General features: G+C 46.8%; 3 protein-coding genes across 4 annotated transcripts in view; all 3 read left to right on the top strand.

The window, feature by feature from the left end:
• The window catches only part of mtmr10 (myotubularin related protein 10), a 90,584-nt gene that overhangs the window by 6,814 nt on the left and 58,600 nt on the right, over window positions 1–25,170 (top strand). For both annotated transcript variants that reach the window (XM_073024739.1, XM_073024738.1), the window contains 2 exons: window positions 12,715–12,851; window positions 18,513–18,585. In XM_073024739.1, coding sequence (XP_072880840.1) covers window positions 12,715–12,851; window positions 18,513–18,585 — 210 coding nt within the window. The remainder of the gene's footprint in view (window positions 1–12,714; window positions 12,852–18,512; window positions 18,586–25,170) is intronic.
• On the top strand, window positions 1,755–4,651 carry LOC140714503 (uncharacterized). Its single transcript, XM_073025798.1, has 3 exons — window positions 1,755–1,850; window positions 2,650–3,141; window positions 3,306–4,651. Exons 1-3 carry the CDS (start codon window positions 1,755–1,757, stop codon window positions 3,726–3,728), a joined length of 1,011 nt encoding a protein of 336 aa, XP_072881899.1. The 3' UTR covers window positions 3,729–4,651.
• LOC140714454 (uncharacterized) lies at window positions 4,085–8,113 on the top strand. The gene is made up of 3 exons (XM_073025750.1): window positions 4,085–4,089; window positions 6,316–7,336; window positions 7,383–8,113. The coding sequence occupies exons 1-3, from the start codon at window positions 4,085–4,087 to the stop codon at window positions 7,653–7,655; spliced, it is 1,299 nt and encodes a 432-aa protein (XP_072881851.1). The 3' UTR covers window positions 7,656–8,113.

Raw genomic sequence — 25,170 nt, 5'->3', positions numbered from 1 at the left:
CCCACCGTCTGGCATATCAAGTCACCCAGTCACTACCACACAACTCCCCACCGTCTCGCAAATCAGATCTCCCATTCACTCCCCACTTTCTGTCAAATCAGGTCACCCAGTCAGTCCCGACCATCTAGCAAATCAGGTCACCCAGTCACTACCACACAACTGCTCACCGTCTGGAAAGTCAGGTAACTCAAGTCACTCCCCATCATCTGGCAAATCAGGTCACCCAGTCACTGCCCACACAACTCCCCCAATCCCTGGCAAATCAGGTCACCCAGTCACTACACACACAACTCCCCCAATCCCTGGCAAATCAGGTCACCCAGTCAGTCCCGACCGTCTAGCAAATCAGGTCACCCGGTCACTACCTCACAACTTCCCACCGTCTGGCAAATTGGCTCAACCGGTCACTACTACACAACTTCCCACCGTCTGGCAAATCGGTTCAACCAGTCATTCCCAACGATCTGGCAAATCAGGTCACCCAGTCACTCCCACACAACTCCCCACCGTCTGGCATATCAAGTCACCCAGTCACTACCACACTACTCCCCACCATCTTGCAAATCAGATCTCCCATTCACTCCCCAACGTCTGGCAAATCAGGTCACCCAGTCAGTCCCGACCGTCTAGCAAATCAGGTCACCCAGTCACTACCACACAACTGCTCACCGTCTGGAAAGTCAGGTAACTCAGTCACTCCCCATCATCTGGCAAATCAGGTCACCCAGTCACTGCCCACACAACTCCCCCAATCCCTGGCAAATCAGGTCACCCAGTCACTACCCACACAACTCCCCCAATCCCTGGCAAATCAGGTCACCCAGTCACTACCCACACAACTCCCCCAATCCCTGGCAAATCAGGTCACCCAGTCAGTCCCGACCGTCTAGCAAATCAGGTCACCCGGTCACTACCTCACAACTTCCCACCGTCTGGCAAATTGGCTCAACCGGTCACTACTACACAACTTCCCACCGTCTGGCAAATCGCCTAACCAGTCATTCCCAGCGATCTGGCAAATCAGGTCACCCAGTCACTCCCACACAACTCCCCACTGTCTGGCATATCAAGTCACCCAGTCACTACCACACAAATCCCCACCGTCTCGCAAATCAGATCTCCCATTCACTCCCCACCATCTGGCAAATCAGGTCACCCAGTCACTACCACACAACTCCCCACCGTCTCGCAAATCAGACTTCCCATTCACTCCCCACTTTCTGTCAAATCAGGTCACCCAGTCAGTCCCGACCGTCTAGCAAATCAGGTCACCCAGTCACTACCACACAACTGCTCACCGTCTGGAAAGTCAGGTAACTCAGTCACTCCCCATCATCTGGCAAATCAGGTCACCCAGTCACTGCCCACACAACTCCCCCAATCCCTGGCAAATCAGGTCACCCAGTCACTACACACACAACTCCCCCAATCCCTGGCAAATCAGGTCACCCAGTCAGTCCCGACCGTCTAGCAAATCAGGTCACCCGGTCACTACCTCACAACTTCCCACCGTCTGGCAAATTGGCTCAACCGGTCACTACTACACAACTTCCCACCGTCTGGCAAATCGGCTCAACCAGTCATTCCCAACGATCTGGCAAATCAGGTCACCCAGTCACTCCCACACAACTCCCCACCGTCTGGCATATCAAGTCACCCAGTCACTACCACACAACTCCCCACCATCTTGCAAATCAGATCTCCCATTCACTCCCCACCATCTGGCAAATCAGGTCACCCAGTCACTCCCTACCATGTGGCAAATCAGGTCACCCAGTCACTGCCCACACAACTCCCCCAATCCCTGGCAAATCAGGTCACCCAGTCACTACCCACACAACTCCCCCACCGTCTGGCAAATCAGGTCACCCAGTCACTCATCACCGTCTGGCAAATCAGATCGCCCAGTCACTACCACACAATTGCTCACCGTCTAGCAAATCCGGTCACCCAGTCACTACCCACACAACTCCCCACCGTCTGGCAAATCAGGTCACCCAGTCAGTCCCGACCGTCTAGCAAATCAGGTCACCCAGTCACTACCACACAACTGCTCACCGTCTGGAAAGTCAGGTAACTCAGTCACTCCCCATCATCTGGCAAATCAGGTCACCCAGTCACTGCCCACACAACTCCCCCAATCCCTGGCAAATCAGGTCACCCAGTCACTGTCCACACAACTCCCCCAATCCCTGGCAAATCAGGTCACCCAGTCACTACCCACACAACTCCCCCAATCCCTGGCAAATCAGGTCACCCAGTCAGTCCCGACCGTCTAGCAAATCAGGTCACCCGGTCACTACCTCACAACTTCCCACCGTCTGGCAAATTGGCTCAACCGGTCACTACTACACAACTTCCCACCGTCTGGCAAATCGGCTCAACCAGTCATTCCCAGCGATCTGGCAAATCAGGTCACCCAGTCACTCCCACACAACTCCCCACCGTCTGGCATATCAAGTCACCCAGTCACTACCACACAACTCCCCACCGTCTCGCAAATCAGATCTCCCATTCACTCCCCACCATCTGGCAAATCAGGTCACCCAGTCACTACCACACAACTCCCCACCGTCTCGCAAATCAGACCTCCCATTCACTCCCCACTTTCTGTCAAATCAGGTCACCCAGTCAGTCCCGACCGTCTAGCAAATCAGGTCACCCAGTCACTACCACACAACTGCTCACCGTCTGGAAAGTCAGGTAACTCAGTCACTCCCCATCATCTGGCAAATCAGGTCAACCAGTCACTGCCCACACAACTCCCCCAATCCCTGGAAAATCAGGTCACCCCCTCACTGCCCACACAACTCCCCCAATCCCTGGCAAATCAGGTCACCCACTCACTGCCCACACAACTCCCCCAATCCCTGGCAAATCAGGTCACCCCCTCACTGCCCATACAACTCCCCCAATCCCTGGCAAATCAGGTCACCCAGTCACTGCCCACACAACTCCCCCAATCCCTGGCAAATCAGGTCACCCGGTCACTACCTCACAACTTCCCACCGTCTGGCAAATCAGGTCACCCAGTCACTACCCACCGTCTGGCAAATCAGATCACCCAATCACTCTCCACACAACTCCCCACCGTCTTGCAAATCAGATCTCCCATTCACTCCCCACTGTCTGTCAAATCAGGTCACCCAGTCACTCCCCATCATCTGGCAAATCAGTTCACCCAGTCAGTCCCGACCGTCTAGCAAATCAGGTCACGCAGTCACTACCTCACAACTTCCCACCGTCTGGCAAATCAAGGTCACCCACTCACTCCCCATAAAACTCCTCACCGTCTAGCAAATCAGGTCACCCAGTCACTACCCACACAACTCCCCCAATCCCTGGCAAATCAGGTCACCCAGTCACTCATCACCGTCTGGCAAATCAGTTCGCCCAGTCACTACCACACAATTGCTCACCATCAGGCAAATCCGGTCACCCGGTCACTACCTCACAACTCCCCACCATCTGGCAAATCAGGTCACCCAGTCACTCCCCACCATCTGGCAAATCAGGTCACCCAGTCGCTACCACACAATTGCTCACCATCTAGCAAATCCGGTCACCCAGTCACTAGCCACACAACTCCCCACCGTCTCGCAAATCAGACCTCCCATTCACTCCCCACTTTCTGTCAAATCAGGTCACCCAGTCAGTCCCGACCGTCTAGCAAATCAGGTCACCCAGTCACTACCACACAACTGCTCACCGTCTGGAAAGTCAGGTAACTCAGTCACTCCCCATCATCTGGCAAATCAGGTCACCCAGTCACTGCCCACACAACTCCCCCAATCCCTGGCAAATCAGGTCACCCAGTCACTACCCACTCAACTCCCCCAATCCTTGGCAAATCAGGTCACCCAGTCAGTCCCGACCGTCTAGCAAATCAGGTCACCTGGTCACTACCTCACAACTTCCCACCGTCTGGCAAATCAGGTCACCCGGTCACTCCCACACAACTCCCCACCGTCTGGCATATCAAGTCACCCAGTCACTACCACACAACTCCCCACCATCTCGCAAATCAGATCTCCCATTCACTCCCCACCATCTGGCAAATCAGGTCACCCAGTCACTCCCCACCATGTGGCAAATCAGGTCACCCAGTCACTGCCCACACAACTCCCCCAATCCCTGGCAAATCAGGTCACCCAGTCACTGCCCACACAACTCCCCCAATCCCTGGCAAATCAGGTCACCCAGTCACTCCCCACCATGTGGCAAATCAGGTCACCCAGTCACTGCCCACACAACTCCCCCAATCCCTGGCAAATCAGGTCACCCAGTCACTGCCCACACAACTCCCCCACCGTCTGGCAAATCAGGTCACCCAGTCACTCCCACACAACTCCCCACCATCTCGCAAATCAGATCTCCCATTCGCTCCCCACCATCTGGCAAATCAGGTCACCCAGTCACTCCCCACCATGTGGCAAATCAGGTCACCCAGTCACTACCCACACAACTCCCCCACCGTCTGGCAAATCAGGTCACCCAGTCATTACCCACACAACTCCCCCAATTCCTGGCAAATCAGGTCACCCAGTCACTCCCCACCTTTTGGCAAATCAGCTCACCCAGTCACTACCCACACAACTCCCCCACCGTCTAGCAAATCAGGTCACCCAGTCACTCCCCACCATGTGGCAAATCAGGTCACCCAGTCACTGCCCACACAACTCCCCCAATCCCTGGCAAATCAGGTCACCCAGTCACTGCCCACACAACTCCCCCAATCCCTGGCAAATCAGATCTCCCATTCACTCCCCACCATCTGGCAAATCAGGTCACCCAGTCACTCCCCACCATGTGGCAAATCAGGTCACCCAGTCACTGCCCACACAACTCCCCCAATCCCTGGCAAATCAGGTCACCCAGTCACTGCCCACACAACTCCCCCAATCCCTGGCAAATCAGGTCACCCAGTCACTCCCCACCATGTGGCAAATCAGGTCACCCAGTCACTGCCCACACAACTCCCCCAATCCCTGGCAAATCAGGTCACCCAGTCACTGCCCACACAACTCCCCCAATCCCTGGCAAATCAGGTCACCCAGTCACTCCCACACAACTCCCCACCGTCTCGCAAATCAGATCTCCCATTCGCTCCCCACCATCTGGCAAATCAGGTCACCCAGTCACTCCCCACCATGTGGCAAATCAGGTCACCCAGTCACTGCCCACACAACTCCCCCAATCCCTGGCAAATCAGGTCACCCAGTCACTGCCCACACAACTCCCCTAATCCCTGGCAAATCAGGTCACCCAGTCACTGCCCACACAACTCCCCCAATCCCTGGCAAATCAGGTCACCCAGTCACTGCCCACACAACTCCCCCAATCCCTGGCAAATCAGGTCACCCAGTCACTGCCCACACAACTCCCCCAATCCCTGGCAAATCAGGTCACCCAGTCACTGCCCACACAACTCCCCTAATCCCTGGCAAATCAGGTCACCCAGTCACTGCCCACACAACTCCCCCAATCCCTGGCAAATCAGGTCACCCAGTAACTGCCCACACAACTCCCCCAATCCCTGGCAAATCAGGTCACCTAGTCACTGCCCACACAACTCCCCCAATCCCTGGCAAATCAGGTCACCCAGTCACTGCCCACACAACTCCCCCAATCCCTGGCAAATCAGGTCACCCAGTCACTACCCACATAATTCCCCCAATCCCTGGCAAATCCGGTCACCCGGTCACTACCCACCATGTGGCAAATCAGGTCACCCAGTCACTACCCACCCAACTCCCCCACCGTCTGGCAAATCAGGTCACCCAGTCATTACCCACACAACTCCCCCAATCCCTGGCAAATCAGGTCACCCAGTCACTACCCACACAACTCCCCCAATCTCTGGCAAATCCGGTCACCCGGTCACTACCCACCATGTGGCAAATCAGGTCACCCAGTCACTACCCACACAACTCCCCCACCGTCTGGCAAATCAGGTCACCCAGTCATTACCCACACAACTCCCCCAATTCCTGGCAAATCAGGTCACCCAGTCACTCCCCACCTTTTGGCAAATCAGCTCACCCAGTCACTCCCACACAACTCCCCACCGTCTCGCAAATCAGATCTCCCATTCACTCCCCACCATCTGGCAAATCAGGTCACCCAGTCACTACCACACAACTCCCCACCGTCTCGCAAATCAGACCTCCCATTCACTCCCCACTTTCTGTCAAATCAGGTCACCCAGTCAGTCCCGACCGTCTAGCAAATCAGGTCACCCAGTCACTACCACACAACTGCTCACCGTCTGGAAAGTCAGGTAACTCAGTCACTCCCCATCATCTGGCAAATCAGGTCACCCAGTCACTGCCCACACAACTCCCCCAATCCCTGGCAAATCAGGTCACCCACTCACTGCCCACACAACTCCCCCAATCCCTGGCAAATCAGGTCACCCCCTCACTGCCCACACAACTCCCCCAATCCCTGGGAAATCAGGTCACCCGGTCACTACCTCACAACTTCCCACCGTCTGGCAAATCAGGTCACCCAGTCACTACCCACCGTCTGGCAAATCAGATCACCCAATCACTCTCCACACAACTCCCCACCGTCTTGCAAATCAGATCTCCCATTCACTCCCCACTGTCTGTCAAATCAGGTCACCCAGTCACTCCCCATCATCTGGCAAATCAGTTCACCCAGTCAGTCCCGACCATCTAGCAAATCAGGTCACGCAGTCACTACCTCACAACTTCCCACCGTCTGGCAAATTGGCTCAACCGGTCACTACTACACAACTTCCACCATCTGGCAAATCGGCTCACCCAGTCACTGCCACACAACTCCCCACCGTCTGGCAAATCAAGGTCACCCACTCACTCCCCATAAAACTCCTCACCGTCTAGCAAATCAGGTCACCCAGTCACTAACCACACAACTCCCCCAATCCCTGGCAAATCAGGTCACCCAGTCACTCCCCACCGTATGGCAAATCAGGTCACCCACTCACTCCCCACCTTTAGGCAAATCAGGTCACCCAGTCACTACCCACACAACTCCCCCACCTTTTGGCAAATCAGGTCACCCACTCACTCCCCACCTTTTGGCAAATCAGGTCACTCAGTCACTGCCCACACAACTCCCCCAATCCCTGGCAAATCAGGTCACCCAGTCACTACCCACACAACTCCCCCAATCCCTGGCAAATCAGGTCACCCAGTCACTCATCACCGTCTGGCAAATCAGATCGCCCAGTCACTACCACACAATTGCTCACCATCAGGCAAATCCGGTCACCCGGTCACTACCTCACAACTCCCCACCATCTGGCAAATCAGGTCACCCAGTCACTCCCCACCATCTGGCAAATCAGGTCACCCAGTCGCTACCACACAATTGCTCACCGTCTAGCAAATCAGGTCACCCAGTCACTAGCCACACAACTCCCCACCGTCTCGCAAATCAGACCTCCCATTCACTCCCCACTTTCTGTCAAATCAGGTCACCCAGTCAGTCCCGACCGTCTAGCAAATCAGGTCACCCAGTCACTACCACACAACTGCTCACCGTCTGGAAAGTCAGGTAACTCAGTCACTCCCCATCATCTGGCAAATCAGGTCACCCAGTCACTGCCCACACAACTCCCCCAATCCCTGGCAAATCAGGTCACCCAGTCAGTCCCGACCATCTAGCAAATCAGGTCACCCGGTCACTACCTCACAACTTCCCACCGTCTGGCAAATTGGCTCAACCGGTCACTACTACACAACTTCCCACCGTCTGGCAAATCAGGTCACCCAGTCATTTCCCACGATCTGGTAAATCAGGTCACCCAGTCACTCCCCACACTACTGCTCACCGTCTCGCAAATCAGATCACCCAGTCGCTACCACACAACTCCCCTACCGTTTGGCAAATCAGGTCACCCAGTCACTCCCACAGAACTCCCCACCGTCTTGCAAATCCGGTCACCCAGTCACTCCTCACCATCTTGAAAGTCAGGTCACCCAGTCACTCCCACAAAACTCTCCCACGGTGTGGCAAATCAGGTCACCTAGTTACTGCCACACAGCTGCCCAGTTCTGCCGCAGCAGTGTGTTGGCTGTGTTGACCCCACATGGCATGATATAGCAAGCTGAGAGCAGCAGTATTGTTACAAGTACATATTCTGATCCTCCCCCACGTTCCCCCCATTACCGCACCACTCAACACCTGCCCCCCCCCCCCCCCCCCCCCCGTACCTATGTCCTGAGTCGTCCCATGAGACTCCATAAAGCTTGAGAGCTTTAATGGGTTTTGCAAGTTATATCAGGTGCATATTAACCACAACCTACCTCTAATATTTGTTGAAGTTAACAGTTGTGTTAAAACCTGCTCAGAACAAGAGGCCTGGATCAGAAGTCTCGAATGCTGGCAGCTGCCTGTGCAATGGTTCAGCAGTCATTTGCTGAATAAGCAGAAACCCAGGGAGATGCTAAAATTTGCAGGTTTAAAAGCACTCCCACATAGGCTGCCACTTTGCTGCACAACGTCTGGTTTCAAGAAAAAGCCTTGCAGAGTACATCCCTGTCCCTGGCAGGTTCAATTAGCAGCAATAACACAACACTCTACACTGAAATTTACTGAGCCCTCAACTGCTTCTACTTAACGTATTAGATGATTATAAATTCGCCTGTCACTGCAAAGAATTTGTGCATCTAAACATTCTCTCCTCCTCGTTGAACACTTTAGCAAACTTCTTATGTGTAAATGTCAGGAACGCTAATTGTGCATTCAGTGGAATGAGGCAGCCTCTTACACACCATAGAAGCAAACAATGCCTTCAATTCCAGTCCAAGGATAGGTTACCTGTACTTCACACTTAAAAAATGCTTTTCCTTTTCTTAGTTCCTCTGTCTCCACTGCATCTGTTCACAAGATGAGGCCTTCCATTCCAGAACATCTGATATGCCCTTCTTTTTCTGTTCCTCCTCTGTCATCGATGCTGCCCACACCCACATCTCCTCCATTTCCTGGACATCTGCCCTCACCCCATCTTCCTGCCGCCAATACAGTGAAGGGTTTCCTTGTCCTTACTTACCACCCCACAAGCCTCTGCATCAGGTACATCATTCTCTGGAATTTCAATGGGATCCTACCACAAGCCCCACATTTCTTCGCTGCCCTCAACTCCACTTTTCATAATGATCACTCTCTATGTGGCTCCTTTGTCCAATTGTCCTACCTCACTGTTGTCTCTCCAGGCACATATCCCTGCAAGCAGGACAAATGCTGTACCTGCCCCTCCTCTCCCTCCCTCATCACCATTCAGCTGAAGTCACATTTCACCTGTAAGTCTGTTGGGGTCATTTATTGCATTGGGTGTTTGCAGTGCAGCCTCCTCTACATCGGTGAGATTCAGTGTAGATTGGGGAACCGCTTCGTCAAACACTTTCACTCTACTACAGAAAAGGCAGCATTTCCCGATGGCTACCCATTTTAATTCTACATCCCATTACCATCCCACATTCTGGTCCATGGCCTCTTCTACTGAGAAAATGAGGCTACTTTCAGGTTGGAGGAGCAACACCTCATATTCCATCTGGGTAACCTATCTCGACAGCATGAACTTTGATTTCACTAACTTCTGCCAAATTCTCCACCCTACTCCTTTTCTCTTTTTCCATTTTGGCTCCCCGCTTACCCCTTCACACCTGTCCATCACCTCCGTCTGGTGTCACTCCTCCTCCCTTTCTCCCATGGTCCACTGTCCTCTCCTATCAGATTCCTTCTTCTTTTAACTTTTACTTCTGCCTATCATCTTCCAGCTTCTCATTTTGCCTCCTCTGCCCACCCGCTTTCCCCCTCACCTGGTCTCACTTATCACCTACCAGCTTTTATTCCTTCCCCTCCTTCCACCTTCTTGTTCTGATATCTTCCACTTTCCTTTCCAGTCCTGATGAGGAGCCTCAGACTGAAACTTTGACTGTTTAGTCCCCTCCATAGAATCTGCTCGACCTGCTGAGTTCTGGCAGCGTATGTAGCTCTATAATTTCCAGCATCTAAAGTATCTCTTGTGTTTAAAACTATATAAAGTTTGGTGCAGTTAACAGTCTGCTGGAGGAACTCAGTGGGTGAAACTCAACATTGGTGGGGTAAAGTATTAGAACACAGAAAAGATAGATACTTTATTGATCCCAAAGGAACTTACAGTGCCACAGTAGCATTACAAGTGCACAGATAGAAATATTAGAAGTAGAAAGAATAACAAAAATTGGTTACCACTAACAGTCCAACAGGAGGGAGGGTCATCACTTCCCCAGCTGTAAGTTGACTCATGGCCAAGACGTAGCGCTCTTTAGAGCAGTGCAGTTGTCTAAGTGGTCCACCTGTATAAACCTGCTCTACGATTAATCTAACCCTTTCCCCATACTCAGCTCATAGCCCTCTATCTATCCATGTACCTGAGTCTCTTAAAAGTCCCTATTGTATGATAGCGACACGTTTGGAGGCAGTAACCTTTCAGAGGCCAACCAAAATTGCCTTTTTCTTTGTTATATGTCTTTTTTTTTAAATCGCAAAACAATGCTGGACTCTAAAAACTTCGGGTACTGGAAGTCTACTCCATTAGTGAACTGCTCGTTATTGGAGGAGCTGGACTGGGTGCAGACCATGTTGCTACCTGCTACAGGAAGACATCACAAGCATTGGAGCTGGTGCACGAAGGAGGCATGCAGTGTAACTGTGGATGATTGTCTTGGATGTTTCTGTTGTGATCGCAAGATCCTGTTAGACATTGATCATGTAAGATGCTGCTGGCCTATTTCCCTTGACAGACAATGGGGATGCTGCTGCTGCAGCCCAGGAGGGGAGAGGAGAGGAGAGGTGGCAGGGTGGTGTGGCATCTGTGTTCGTTTGGAGGCTGGCCTCTCCCGTTGGTGCTGCCCTCCAATGTTCGATTGGTGGAATGACAAGCTGGATTGCATGCATATGTGCACTGCCAGGAGCTGCACCATCAAATTGCAGGACATTCTGCTCAATAACTTGGGCTGTATATGTGTTTATTTTTTTCCAAGACTATGGTTTTTTTGTTTGCTATTTTGAATGTGCTGTGCACGTTTACATCTTGGCCCCAGGGGGATGCTGTTTCATTTGGTGTATTCATGTGTAGTTGAATTTGACTTGTATCAGCCTGGACCACTACCTACCTCCAACATCTCCCCTAAACTTTCTTCCACTCACCTTAAACAGATATCCTCTGGTATTGGCCATTGCCACCTAGGCAAAGGTGCTGGTTGTCAACAATCTATGTTAGCCACAGTGTTATACACCTCTATCACGTCACCTCTCATCCTGCTTCTCTCCAAAGAGAACCCTAGCTCAATCAAACTTTACTCATAGGACATGCTCTCTAATCCAGTCAGCATGTCCTGGTAAATCTTCTCTGCAGCCTCTCTGAAACTTCCACACTCTTTCTATAACAAGGTTCTATAAAGAGAAGGCAGTAGGGTGGGAGAGGGAGCGAAGGGGGAGGGGAGAGAGGGGGAGTTGTTCAGGAGGGTGTGAAGGTGTTTGGTGAGGGTAGGGAGTAGTTGTTTTAGGTGGTGAGGAGTGGTTGTTCAGAGGGGTGGAGAGATGTTCGGTGAAGGTGGGGAGGGTTTTTTTGGGGTGGGTGTTGAGGAGATGTCGACATTGTAGTTGATGGCAAGTCCCAAATCTACCACCTACTAAGCCATAAGGAGGGGACAGATTCATAGGTGTTATCTACTAACTACCACGTTATTTAGTTACAGTCACACTTGCTAAATGATGTTTGAGGCCAAAATAGATAAAAGTGTTTCAAAAGAAACATTCACCTTTATAGCCAGAATCCTGATGAAAGGTCGCGACTTTCCTTTCCATAGATATGGCTGACCTACTGAGTTCCTCCAGCATTTCGTATGTGTTACTCTGGATTTCCAAAATCCACAGAATCTCTCACCCTCACCTGCCCCCCACCCTCTACTTAACACAGACTTTTCTTTGTCTATTTTCATGGCCCAGTCTGTACATAATTGTTCTTGACTGTGGGCATGTTGTCAGCATTTGTTTGGTTCACACAGAATTTCTTTTCTGAAAAAAAAATTAGTTCAGAAGTTAAGTTGCACAAATGCTGTTGAGATACGTACAAACGTTTGTATCTGCTGATGAACCAGTGAAGGGAAGTTTGTCTGGACTCTGGCACATAATAAACAGCCCTGAGTGATAATTGCTATGTCAGGTGCCAGTCAATAATGAGAGTGGGATCATCCTACTCTTTCCCCACCTGTCCACTGCCCAGGCTACTCATGCAGAAGGTCAATATCTTCAGAAACTAAAATTTATTCTTTTAATTTACAGTTGTCTAAATTAACAGAATAATAATTATCTGAAGGATGTCACTTTCTTATTCACCTTACAATGCTCAAAATAAATTTATTATCAAAGAACATACTGTATATGTCACTTTTTACACCATTTACAGGAAAATAAAGAAATGCAATAGAATCAATGAAAAACTACACACAGACAAAAACTGATAAACAATCAATGTGCAAAAATAAATAAATTCTGAGAAGATGACTCGCGAAGTCCTTCCTTTCCTCGTGCCATTTGTCCACCAATCTGATGAAGCTCACTCTGGGGTCAGTTGGAATAGTAGGTTCTAAAATGTTGCCTTTCCTGGAGAACAGCTTGTGGCAGCCACTAAACTGGACAGTGAGGTAACTCTGATGTACGTCTGGTTTATTTCAGGGGAACTTGTGGTGAGCGAGACCAGCAATGTCAGAAAATGCATTGCTACAGACACAAGTGCTCACGACCTCTATGGAACCCTACTCTGTACCAACTTCAAGATCTCTTTTATCACAAAGGATGTAGCACATTTTTGGGTTTGTAAACCTTCAGCATTTCACTGGAATGTTTTAATCAGACGGGAATTGGTATTTCTTAAAACCTGGGCTGGAACTGCTGTCAGAAGGATAAATAAGTAACCAGCACACAGAATAAGGGGATTGATAACAGAACCAATGCAAAGCTGAAAATTATTTTGCAATGTGTGTGGTAACTTGGATTGAGTCTTATGGGATAAGTCAGAAAGGCTTTAAGCAAATTAACCATTGAAAAGGAAACATTTTAAGAGTTGTGGAAATAAAGAATGGGTGTAGGCCAACTTGAAGAACTGACCTGGGGTTGGTGACTGATTTCCTAATTTTTAGGCTGCCTTATTCCAGCTCACCATTGCTTTTGTTGCATCATTGCTGGAGCTGGCCAATCATCAGTGTTCTTAGTGGAGAGGTTGGGCCATCAAAAGAAATGGTCCTAAATTAGAACAAAAGACAGGTTTGAAGCATTGGTAGGAGGAAGTGCCAGAGATAGAGACGAATGTTACCCAAGTGAAGCACAGTGCATTAGACAGTAATAACGTGGTGTTATAAATTCATTATGGGGGGGGGGGGGGGCTACACATTTTATGGCTCTATCCTGGAAGATGGTGAGGGGGCAGAGGAAATACTGACTGCATCCTTTAGGTTGCTCCTGATCACTGCTTTTGTTTTAAAGGAGTTTATTAATTAGAAGCAGGAGTTGGCCATTTGGCCTCTTGAGCAGTTCCATTATTTATTAAGATTGGGGCTGATCTCAGGCTGTGTTTTCTTGCCTATCTGAATATCCCTCAAATCCCTAATATCTAGAAACCAGTAATAATCAGTTTTGGATGACCTCAGTGACTGAACCTCATCTTTTTTTTAATGGGTGACCAATTATCTTTAAACACTGGCCATAGTTTTAGATTTTCCAACTAGAATAAATATCCTCTTCACATGGACCTTGTCGTGACCCTCAGGATTTTGTGTTTAAGTTAGGTCCTCTCTCACATTTCTTTTACTCCAGTAAGAAATCTTTACTACTATAGCAAGTACAAAGATGAGTAACCATTCTCCTTCACTGCTTGCTCCAATTTGATGTTAGCTCTCCATGGTGTGTGTACAAGGAAAGCAGTCTCACCAGCAGAACAACAACCTTTGTCACTAGTTCAGAGTACTCTGCACATTTGGATGACCTCACCATTTTCCACATTATATTCTGCCTACTGTGTTCTTACCACTCACTTGCCCCTTGAAACATAGCTACATTCTCTCCCTACTCATAATTCTGCCTAGTTTTGTGTCTTCAGCATATTTGGAAGTGTGGCGCATGGCCAAGTGGTTAAGGCGTTGGACTAGCAATCTGAAGGTCATGAGTTCGAGCCCCAGCTGAGGCAGCGTGTTGTGTCCTTGAGCAAAGCACTTAACCACACATTGTTCCAGTCCACCCAGCTGAAAATGGGTACTGGCAAAATGCTGGGGGTTAACTGGTGTCCTATCTGGGGGTGGGGGGAAGTCTCGTATTCTCAATCGCTTCACACCGCGGAAACCGGCATAAGCACCGGCCTGAAGAGCCTATAAGGCTCCGGACAGACTTGAACTTAACTAGCATATTTGGAAATGTGACATTTGCTGGTGTGAATATCTGATGCCCGTCAATCCTTACCACCCACTGCCACAGTCTGCCAACCTAAGAGCGATCTTTTCCTTCCCTGACAGGAAGGTTATGAAATTAATATTAAGGATGCAAGCAAAAAGTTTCTAGTTGTCAGTTTTCTTTGTTTTCCATGTAACCATTTCTGGCCAACTGAGTGAGGCTAGGAAACTGATTTCCTCATGGTTGTTAGGAAACACTTCATGTGAACGCAGTGTTAACAAATTACATTCCATGCTTGCTTGATTCAGATTGTTAGTTAAAAAACAGATGGGTGCAAAGATTGTAGTGAAATCTGACGAGCTACCCCGATAATTTTAGCACATTTGGGAAGTATCCTCAAACTTTTGTTGCCGTACCTACATTTAGTCAAACGATTACAAGGGTTTTTGCCATTTTCTCACACTGCATTTGTACCTTTTGATTGCATAATTTTTTTCATTTACTGATGGAAAGTACAGATTTGCTAAAAGACAGCAAGATAGTTGAATTAATAGCAGAATTTAACTCAATGGGTAAGATCTATTGCGTAATAAGATGTGGTTACAAAGTGAAAAAACTTCCAAGTGAAAAATTCCAGGAGGTTTAATTTTGGTGAAGTCTGATAATAAAGGATGGACCAAGGCAGTGGAGAGGAAGGACCTTGTGTCAAAAACCTAAATGATGCAATCAGCTTTGATGGAACGAAGAAATACAAAAAGGAATAAACCTTTGGTTGGAGGTATCTTTGGGCTCCTAAACATGTAGTAACATGGAGAATGAAATGCAAGGCACCCGTAGCTAGGATAATGCAGGACTTTAATCTATATACAGTCGGCTCTCCTTATCTGCGAATTCCGCATCCATGAATTCAACCAACCGCGAATCACAAAAACCCAGAAGTGTTGTTCGAGCATGTACAGACTTTTTTTTCTTGTCATTATTCCCTAAACAATGCAGTATAACAACTATTTTAAATTGCATTTACATTGTATTAGGTATTATAAGTAATCTAGAGATGATTTAAAGTATATAGGAGGATGTGCATGGGTTATTGTGGGTCGGGATCGAAAAAAATCGGAAGTTCTCTTACTAAGTAAGTTGGAACAGGTACATCCGATATTATTAAGCGTCAGTTAGTCAAACCTTTGTCTTTTATATAGTATATATTTTACCTTTCTATGCATATAAAACACTTAAGAACGTATGTTTCAGCGCTGGGCTCGGGAACCATTCCCGAGTGTGAGCCAGTGACAGACCGCTTTCGAGTGCGCTCTCCATCCGTGGCAGGTTGATGTGGAGGATCAAAAACTCGAAACCCCAAAACCCAATAATTAAAAAACTGCGTTGCTTAGTAATAATTGTAGCCTTCATCAGGGCAGGGCTTTTCTCACTTTATCCTTTAAAATTGTTCCGATCGTTAACCGACGTAGCCTAATGCTTTTCCAGTGATTGATGGCGTTTCACCTCTTTCTGATCGCTTTATTATTTCCACTTTATTTTCAATCGTGATCGTAATTATTTTTGTGAACAGAAACACTGCGCATTCAGAGCTCTGGCGCCGGGTCCTAATGTTCACTGCACTGAGACAGGTTAAATAAGGTCTGGGGTTCCGCTGGGTCCTAAGATCCACCATATTGAGACAGGTGGAATAAGGGACTTGAGCATCCGCGAATTTTGGTATTCGCGAAGGGTCCCGGAACCAATCCCTCGTGGATAAGGAGGGCCGACTGTATAGGCTGAGTAAGGTAAGGCACAGCATGGCCTTGTGGGCTACATGGTAGTGTAGTGGCTAGCAAATGATTGATAGCACCAGTGATCAGAGTTCAATTGTCACCACAGATTTGTACGTACTCCCCTTGACCATGTAGGTTTTTTCCAGTTTCTCTGGTTTATTCCTTATTTCCAAAGACTAGGGGTTAGGATTAGCAAATTGTGGGGATGGTATATTGGCACTAAAAACATGTCAACAGCACATCCTCGCACTGTTGCTCATTGATCCAAATGACACATTTGACTTTATGTTTCAATATTTTGATGTACATGTGACAAATAAATATCATCTCTAATCATTAAATCAATTGGCAGTAAAGGTGTGGAGGATGAATTCACTGGGGGTTATGGCTTTCTAGATGATTATGTTGAAGATCTGATGGGAGATTAGCTTCATTAGTATAGCGTGGGTGAACAGGAAGGCCTCTCGATGTAGCTTCCTGGATGAAGGGAACAAAGTGTTCACCTGAAGTTGTGATGCTTGATGAAAGAAGGTCAACTAGCAGACATGAGAGAACCAGGACACCAAAGTACCAGCTCATTTTGGAGTTTGTGCAGAAATGAGGAGATGCAGGTATTAGACCAGGTCCCTTATTTGGCAGAGACCTCAGTATAGTATGCAGCAGGCATTGCATTCTTGGAATCAGTAAAGCGAAGGAATAGGAGACAGAGAGTAAAGATGTGGGTTCTCAGGATCGATTCTGGGACCCTCATTTGTCATATCACTGAATGACTTGGATGTGGGAGTCATGATCAGTATGTTCATGGATGACATAAAGATTGGTGGTGGAGTTGTTGACAGTCTGGAAGGTAGTCATAGCTGCAGACAGATATCACTATGTTGGTGAAATGGGCTGAGGAATGCCAGGTAGAGTTTAATCCAGATAGATGTGAGGTGATGCAGTTTTTGGAGTACCAATGAGGCAAGGATGTACACCATGAGTGGTCAGGTCTTCAGAAGTATTGAGGGACAGAGGGATTTCGGAATGCAACTAGATCCTTGAAGGTGGCAGCACAGGTCGACAACATAATTAAGAAGACACTCTGGAATTCTGGCCTTCATTGGTTGGGGATCAAATTCAGAAGTGGAGTGGTTATGCTTCAACTTTATAAAATCTTGTTCAGACCTCAGCTGAAGTACTGTGTGCAGTTCTGGTCACCATTGATAGCACCGCAGAGGAGATTCACCAGGACTAGTTATGAGGAGATGGTGGAGAAGCTGAGTCTTTCTCTCTGAGGTGGAGGAAGTTAAGAGGGAACATGATAGAGGTATGAAAAATTATGAGAGATATAGATAGAGTCTGGGTGCTGGGGAGGAGATATGTCTTTACCAAAGGCGCTTCTTCTCTCCACTAGCCTGCAGGTCACCCTTGGGCAAGGTGCAGCACGTGCTTAGCCACACCTGCCTTCCCCCTGATCAGGGTCACTTGAAGCCATGGGAGCAGATGGTGGATAGTTGTATGAGCAGTTGGTACAGATTACAAGTCCCAGTAATGCAACACAGACACCAGGCAGATAATCTCTGAAGAGTCTTGATAATGGCCGGGGTCACCCATCTTGTAAAGACACTGCCCAGAAGAAGGCTATGTCAAAACCCCTTCTATAGAAAACTTCGCCAAGGACAATCATGTTTATGGGACCATGACTGCCAACATCAGACGACATAATGATGGATAGAGCAGACTGCAGGAAAGGTTTCTGCATATCAGTGCTGAATGAAACAAGAGGCTGTAGTTCGAGGTAAGAGATTTAGAGGGTATTTTTCACCCAGACAGTGGTGAGTAGCTGGAATACACTGATAGTAGTGAAGTGTTGTCTTTGATACGGAAAGAGAAAGCAGAAGAGTTGTGTGATCTAGCAAGGAAAAATAGAGGGCTATGTGAGAGGAAGGGTTAGATTGGCTATGAATAGAGGGCGATGTGAGAAGGAAGGGTTGGATTGATCATGGAATAGGTTGAAGTGTTGGTTGAGTAGGGCATGAACCATCCAGCTCTCAGGATTCTGCCCCTTGTGCCTGTATAAGGAAGGGAGTTACTGAAGATGACTTTTACCAATGAGATGAGAACTAATATAATGAATTCAGGAACAGGCACAAGAAGTGGAGCTGTTTACCCCATCTTTTTTTACTTGTTTGTATGCATACATTCTCAATCCGCATTGCTTGATGTTTTCATTGTTATGTTGAACCACAATGCCAAATAAAACTGTTACAGTTCTTAATGACCCTCATTCAAATGTGAAAGATTACATTTTAATTCTAGCTTTTAACTGTTGAACTACAGAAACTTCAGTACAGAAACCTGCTGCTGGAGGAACATGACATCTCCCTTACCTGTGTGGAACAGGTTGTGGCAGGTATGGTAGCTTTATTTGTTTATCATGGTTCAAAGACCAGCATCCTGCCCTTGACAGTGCTGGAAGATAGTAAATGAATAGATGAACCAGAGGTTAATACTCAGCTGTAGATCTGTGTGACTGGTTGCTGGCTTGTGAATTTGTTAAGGGCCTCGTTACTGCAGCTATTGACTGTAGGAGTTTCTTTAATGGATTTAGACTCTGCCACTGTTGTGGATTCTTTGTTCTCATCATCTTTGTATGAAAAACTTTGCTCTCTATGCAGACAGTGCAGCTAATTACACTCTTCCTGAGTCTGAGGCCTCTGTCGATCAGAGTTGTCCACGTGTTGTGTCCTACCTGTTCAAGTGATACGCAAGCCTGAGCAGTAGGATATTGAACTTGATGTGAGACTATGGCTCCGGAATTTTCCTTCAGGGTTTGTTCCTGAAGTCTTCCCCTTGAGTGGGTATAGCCGCAAGGGAGTGAAGATTTGAGAATTTCCTTCTCCTAAGTTAATTGCCAAACACGGCTGACGAGCCCCATCTGTCCAAAGCGGCTGGCTTTAAGGCACCAGTAACCCTCCTTTGCCCCTTCTCCTGTCAGTAGAAACATTTCTGCCAGGCTTAGTAGCTAAACCACACATGAAGACCTGGAACTGGGCTTGGTTGTCAGAGGCATTTAATAGGTAGTGGGAGCTTGCCCCCATTACCACCCTCGGCGATAACAACCTTAAGGAAACGCTATTCTGTGCTCAAGGTAAAAGTGCAGCTTTATGACAGTTACGGGGTCTGTTGCTGGTGTTACAGACTGAAGAGTTACTCTGTGACAGTTACAGGATTTGTTTCTGGTATTACAGGCTGGCGAATCACTTTATGACAGTTACATGATCTGTTGCTAGTGTTACAGGCGGGGATGATACTTTGTCACAGTTAGAGGACCTGTTTCCACTGCTACAAGCCAGGGAGTCACTTTATGACAGTTATTATATCTGTTGCTGGTGTTACAGGCCGGAGAATCACTTTTTGACAGTTACAGGATTTGTTGTTGGTTTTGCAGCTTGGCATCACTTTATGACAGTTACAGAATGTGTTGCTCGTATTACAGGCCAGTGAGTAACTTTATGAAAGTTGCAGAATCTGTTGCTGGTGTTACAAACTGGGGAGTCACTTTATGACATTTACAGGATCTGTTGCCGATGTTTCAGGCTGGGGATTCACTTTGTGTCAGTTACAGGATCAGTTGCTGCTGTAACAAGTTGTGGGGTCATTCTGCAGCAGTTACAGGATCTGCCGATGGTGTTACAGATGGAGAGGTCACTTTATGACAAATACATGAACTGTTGTCTGTGTTACAAGCCGGGTAGTCACTTTATGGCAGTTATAGGATCTGTTGTTGATGTTACAAGCCGGGGAGTCACTTTATGACATTTACAGAAGCTGTGCTGGTGTTACAGCTCGGAGTCACTTTATGAAAGTTGAAGAATCTGTTCCTGGTATGGAGAAAATCACTTGATGACAGTTACCATATCTGTTGCTGGTGTTACAGGTGGGAAAGTCACTTTATGACAGTTACAGGATCTGCCGGTGGATGATGTTACAGATGAAGAGGTCACTTTATGACAATTACATGAACTGTTGTCTGTGTTACAAGCCAGAGAATCACTTTATGACAGTTGCAGAATCTCTTGCTGGTGTTACTGGCTGGAGAATCATTTTATGACAGTTACAGAATATGTTGCTGGTGTTGCAGGCTGGAGAATCATTTTATGACAGCTACAGAATATGTTGCTGGTGTTGCAGGCCAGGGAGACACTTTGTGATAGTTACCATATCTGTTGTTGGTGTTCCAGTGGGTCTGACCAATGCCTTATAAAGCCTCAGTATTACATCCTTGCTTTGATATTCTAGTCCTTTGAAAATGAATGCTAACATTTTATTTTCCTCCTTAGCACTGACTGAACTTTGAAGTTAAATGGGAATCCTGTACAAGGATTCCCAATCCCTTTGCACCCCTGATTTTTGTATTATCTTCCCTTGTACTGTCTGTGCTTTTATTCCTGGCACCAAAGTGCATAACCATACACTTCCCCGCACTATATTCCAACTGCCATTTATTTGCTTATTCTCCCAATCTGATCAAGTCCTTCTGCAGCCTCCCTGCTTCCTCAACACTAGTCACCCCTCCACCTATCTTCAAATCACCTGCAAATATAACTTAAAAAGTGGCCTAAAACCAATGCTTGCAGAACACCACGTATCATCAGCAGTTACCCTTTATTCCCACTCTTTGCCTCCTGCCAGTCAGCCAGTTTTCTACCCATACTGATATCTTTCCTGTAATACCATATTAACTTGTTAATTTGTCTATGCTGTCTGTTATTTCCTTAAAAGAATCCCTACAGATTTGTCAGGCAAGACAGCCATGCTGACATTGGTTTTTTTAATCACATGCCTCCAAGTACTGTGAAACTTCATCCTTAATAATGGACTCCAACATCTTCCCAACTACTGAAGTCATGCAAACTGGCCTATAATTTCCTTTCTTCTGCCTCCATCCCTTCTTGAAGAGTGGGGTGACATTTGCAATTTTCTAGTCTTCTGGAACTCTTCCAGAAGAGTTTTGAAAGAAAATTGCTAATGCCTCCACAATCTCTTCAGACACCTTTCAGAACCCTGAAGTGCAGTCCATCTGGTTCAGATGACTTATCTACTTTCAGACCTTTAAGTACCTTCTCCTCTTCTGGCATACTGCTAATATCTACCACAGTGAAGAGTGTCACAAAATATTCATTAAGTTCATCTTGTCTATTTGATTGTCCCCCATTACTACCTCTCTGATGTCTTTTTCTAGTGGTCTGATATCCACACTCACCTCTCTTTTACTCTATTAGCTATTCTATAATTTATATATACTGTATCTGAAAACCTTCTGGTACCTTCTTTGATATTATTGCCTAGTTTTCCTTCATATTTCATCTTTTCCCTCCTGGCTTTTTTAGTTGCCTTCTGTTGGTTTTTAAAAGCTTCCCAATCATCTAACTTCCCACTAATTTTGCTCTATTATTTGTCTTGCCTTTTGCATTTATGCTTTCTATGTTTCTATTTTTCTATGTTGGCCATGGCTTCCCTTGTCAGCCACTGTTGCCTCATTATCCCTTTGGAATACTTCTTGATCCCTGCTAGTGTATCCTTTCAATCAACCTTGCTCTTCTTCCATGCCTCTGTAATTCCCTTTACTCTGCTGTAATACTGACACATCTGACTTTATTTTCTCCCTCTGAAATTTGTAGGGCGAATTCTATTATATGATCATCATCTCGGAAGGGTTTCTTTAGCTGAAGCTCCCAAATCAAATCTAGGTCATTGCATAACACCTAATTCAGAGCTGCAGTTCTGCTAGTAAGCTCAACCACAAGCTGCTCCAAAAAAGCATTCTACAAATTTCCTCTATTGAAATTGTCCGGATCCACCCGCAGTTTGAAATCCCCTATGACTTTAGTAACTTTTCCGTAGTGAATACTTAGCTTCAGTATTCACAATGGAAAGGACCTTGGCAATTGTAGGGATGACTTACAGCAGACTGAAAAGCTTGAGCATGTAGACATTAAGAAAAAGGATGTGCTGGAGCTTTTGGAAAGCATCAAGTTGGATAAGTCTCTGGGACTAGACAAGATGTACCCCAGGCTACTGTGGGAGGCGAGGGAGGAGATTGCTGAACCTCTGGCAATTATCTTTACATCATCAATGGGGACGGGAGAGTTTCTGGAGGATTGGAAGGTTGCAGATGTTGTTCCATTATTCAAGAAAGGGAGTACAGATAACCCAGGAAATTATAGACCAGTGAGTTTTACTTCAATGGTTGGTAAGTTGATGGAAAAGATCTCAAGAGGGAGGATTTATGAACATTTGGAGAGGCATAATATGATTAGGAATAGTCAGCATGGCTTTGTAAAAGGCAGGTCATGCCTTACGATCCTGATTGAATTTTTTGAGGATGTGACTAAACACGTTAATGAAGGTAGAGCAGTAGATGTAATGTAAATGGATTTCAGCAAGGCATTTAATAAGGTACCCCATGCAAGGCTTACTGAGAAAGTAAGGAGGCATGGGATCCAAGGGGACTTAGCTTTGTGGATCCAGAATTGGCTTGCACACAGAAGGCAAAGAGTGGTTGTAGACAGGTCATATTCTGCATGGAGGTTGGTGACCAGTGGTGTGCCTCAGGGATCTGTTCTGGGACTCCTTCTCTTCGTGATTTTTATAAATGACCTGGATGAAGAAGTGGAGGCCAGGCAGCATCTATAAGGAGAAGCACTGTCGACGTTTCGGGCCGAGACCATCTGTCAGGACTCATTCGTCGAGACTCATGTCAGGATTCGACAGGAGTCCTGACGAATGGTCTCGGCCCGAAACGTCGACAGTGAGTCCTGACGAATGGTCTCGGCCCGAAACGTTGACAGTGCTTCTCCTTATAAATGCTGCCTGGCCTGCTGTGTTCCACCAGCATTTTGTGTGTGTTGTTTGCATTTTCAGCATCTGCAGATTTCCTCGTGTTTGAAGAAGTGGAGGGATGGGTTAAGAAGGCACATGGTGCATTAGCCTTCATTAACTGTGGGATTGGGTTTAAGAGCCGAGGGGTAATGTTACAGCTATATAGGACCCTGGTCAGACCCCACTTGGAGTACTGTGCTCAGTTCTGGTCGCCTCACTACAGGAAGGATGTGGAAACCATAGAAAGGGTGCAGAGGAGATTTACAAGGATGTTGCTTGGATTGGGGAGCATGCCTTATGAAAATAGGTTGAGTGAACTTGGCCTTTTTTCCTTGGAGCGATGGAAGATGAGAGGTGACCTGATAGAGGTGTATAAGATGATCAGAGGCATTGATCATGTGGATAGTCAGAGGCTTTTTACCAGGGCTGAAATGGCTAACATGAGAGGGCACAGTTTTAAGGTACTTGGAAGTAGGTACAGAGGAAATGTCAGGGGTAAGTTTTTTACATAGAGAGTGGCGAGTACGTGGAATGGGCTGCTGGTGAAGGTGGTGGAGGAGGATACAATAGGGTCCTTTAAAAGACTCTTGAATAGGTACATGGAGCTCAGAAAAATAAAAGGCAATGGGTAAGCCCAGGTAATTTCTAAAGTCAGTACGTGTTCAACACAGCATTGTGGGCTGAAGGGTCTGTATTGTGCTGTAGGTTTTCGGTTTCTAACTTTGTCCTTTTTGTATACCTTTTCTATCTCTCATTGTAATTGGTATACCACATTCTGGCTACTGTTCAGAGACCTGTATATAACTCCCATCAGGGCCTTTTTACCCTTGCAATTTCTTAGATCTGCCCACAAACATTCTACATCTTCCAATCCTATGTCACCTCCATCTAAAGATTTGATTTCATTTTTTACTGAAAGCCATCCCATTTCCTCTGCCTCTCTGCGTGTCCTTTTGATACAATGTGTATCCTTGAATGTTAAGCTCACAGCTATAATCTTCTTTCAGCCATGACTCAGTGATGCCCACATCGTACCTGCCAATCCCTAAATGCACACTATCATCTAACGTATTCTGTATACTGCGTGCATTCAAATATAATTCCTGTATTGATCACTGTTTTTGATTTTGTCTCCAGATCACGTTTCAATCTATTCCAGTGTCTGCAGTTTTGCCCTATCATCTGCCTGTCCATCTTCACAGTCTGACTACACACTGCGTCCATTTGTACAGTATGCCATTCATCCCATCTTCAGCCCTCTCTCTGGTTCTCATACTGCTGCCCCATTATTCCCAAGTTAGCTCTGATCAAAGAACTTCCTCCATATTTATCATATTGTTCCTTATAGTGGGTCCTGATGTGACTTTCCCTTTCAAACTTTAGTCCAATGTTTACATTAATTATTGAATTTTATTGCAACTAAATTGATTACACTTTAGCTTTCCAAGAGCTATTGGAGACTTGCTCAGTGCATGAGAGGATCTGTTTTAGTGTACTCTGAGCACAGTATTTGCTCCTGTGCTTTGCCTAGACAGCCACTGACAATAATAAATAACCTATACATTGAGCAGAAATTGCTTTGGTGCTTTTAATCATGGCCCAGTTGTGAGGGTAGTAGAGAAACACTGGGGTATGACCAACAACAGTACGGTGGAATGAAGTCCTCTGGTGTGTGCTTTAGTGGTGAGGTATCCAGGGTTGTAGAAACTAGGAATGTACATCTGAGTGCACTAATAGCAGATCTTACAAAGTGAGGTGTGGGCATGGGTGTGGTTTATATTCTCTATTAATCTCAGTAATTAAAAATATTTTTTCTTTTATGACCTGATCTAATGATGAGAGCAGGCAGAAGGGCATTGTGCTCAGTACAGCCATTATGGACGGAGGGATCTGTCCCTGATCCTGCTCCTTCCTGTCCCTTACGGTGCTCTGTGTCCTCTGATCTAGCTGGTGAGATTGAAGTTGTATCTGAAAGGAGTTTAAACTAAAATTCATTGCAAGTACATATTTAGCTACAACTGGTCCCTTCAGATTAGATTAATAACTGGACATGTGTGTAATTAATATACATGATTATTAATTTCAATTAAATCAAGTATGACATGTGACGTAC

Source organism: Hemitrygon akajei, chromosome 21 (assembly GCF_048418815.1).
Source record: "Hemitrygon akajei chromosome 21, sHemAka1.3, whole genome shotgun sequence".
NCBI classification, from domain to species: Eukaryota; Metazoa; Chordata; class Chondrichthyes; order Myliobatiformes; family Dasyatidae; genus Hemitrygon; species Hemitrygon akajei.
This window is presented reverse-complemented; position numbering and strand designations above follow the sequence as displayed.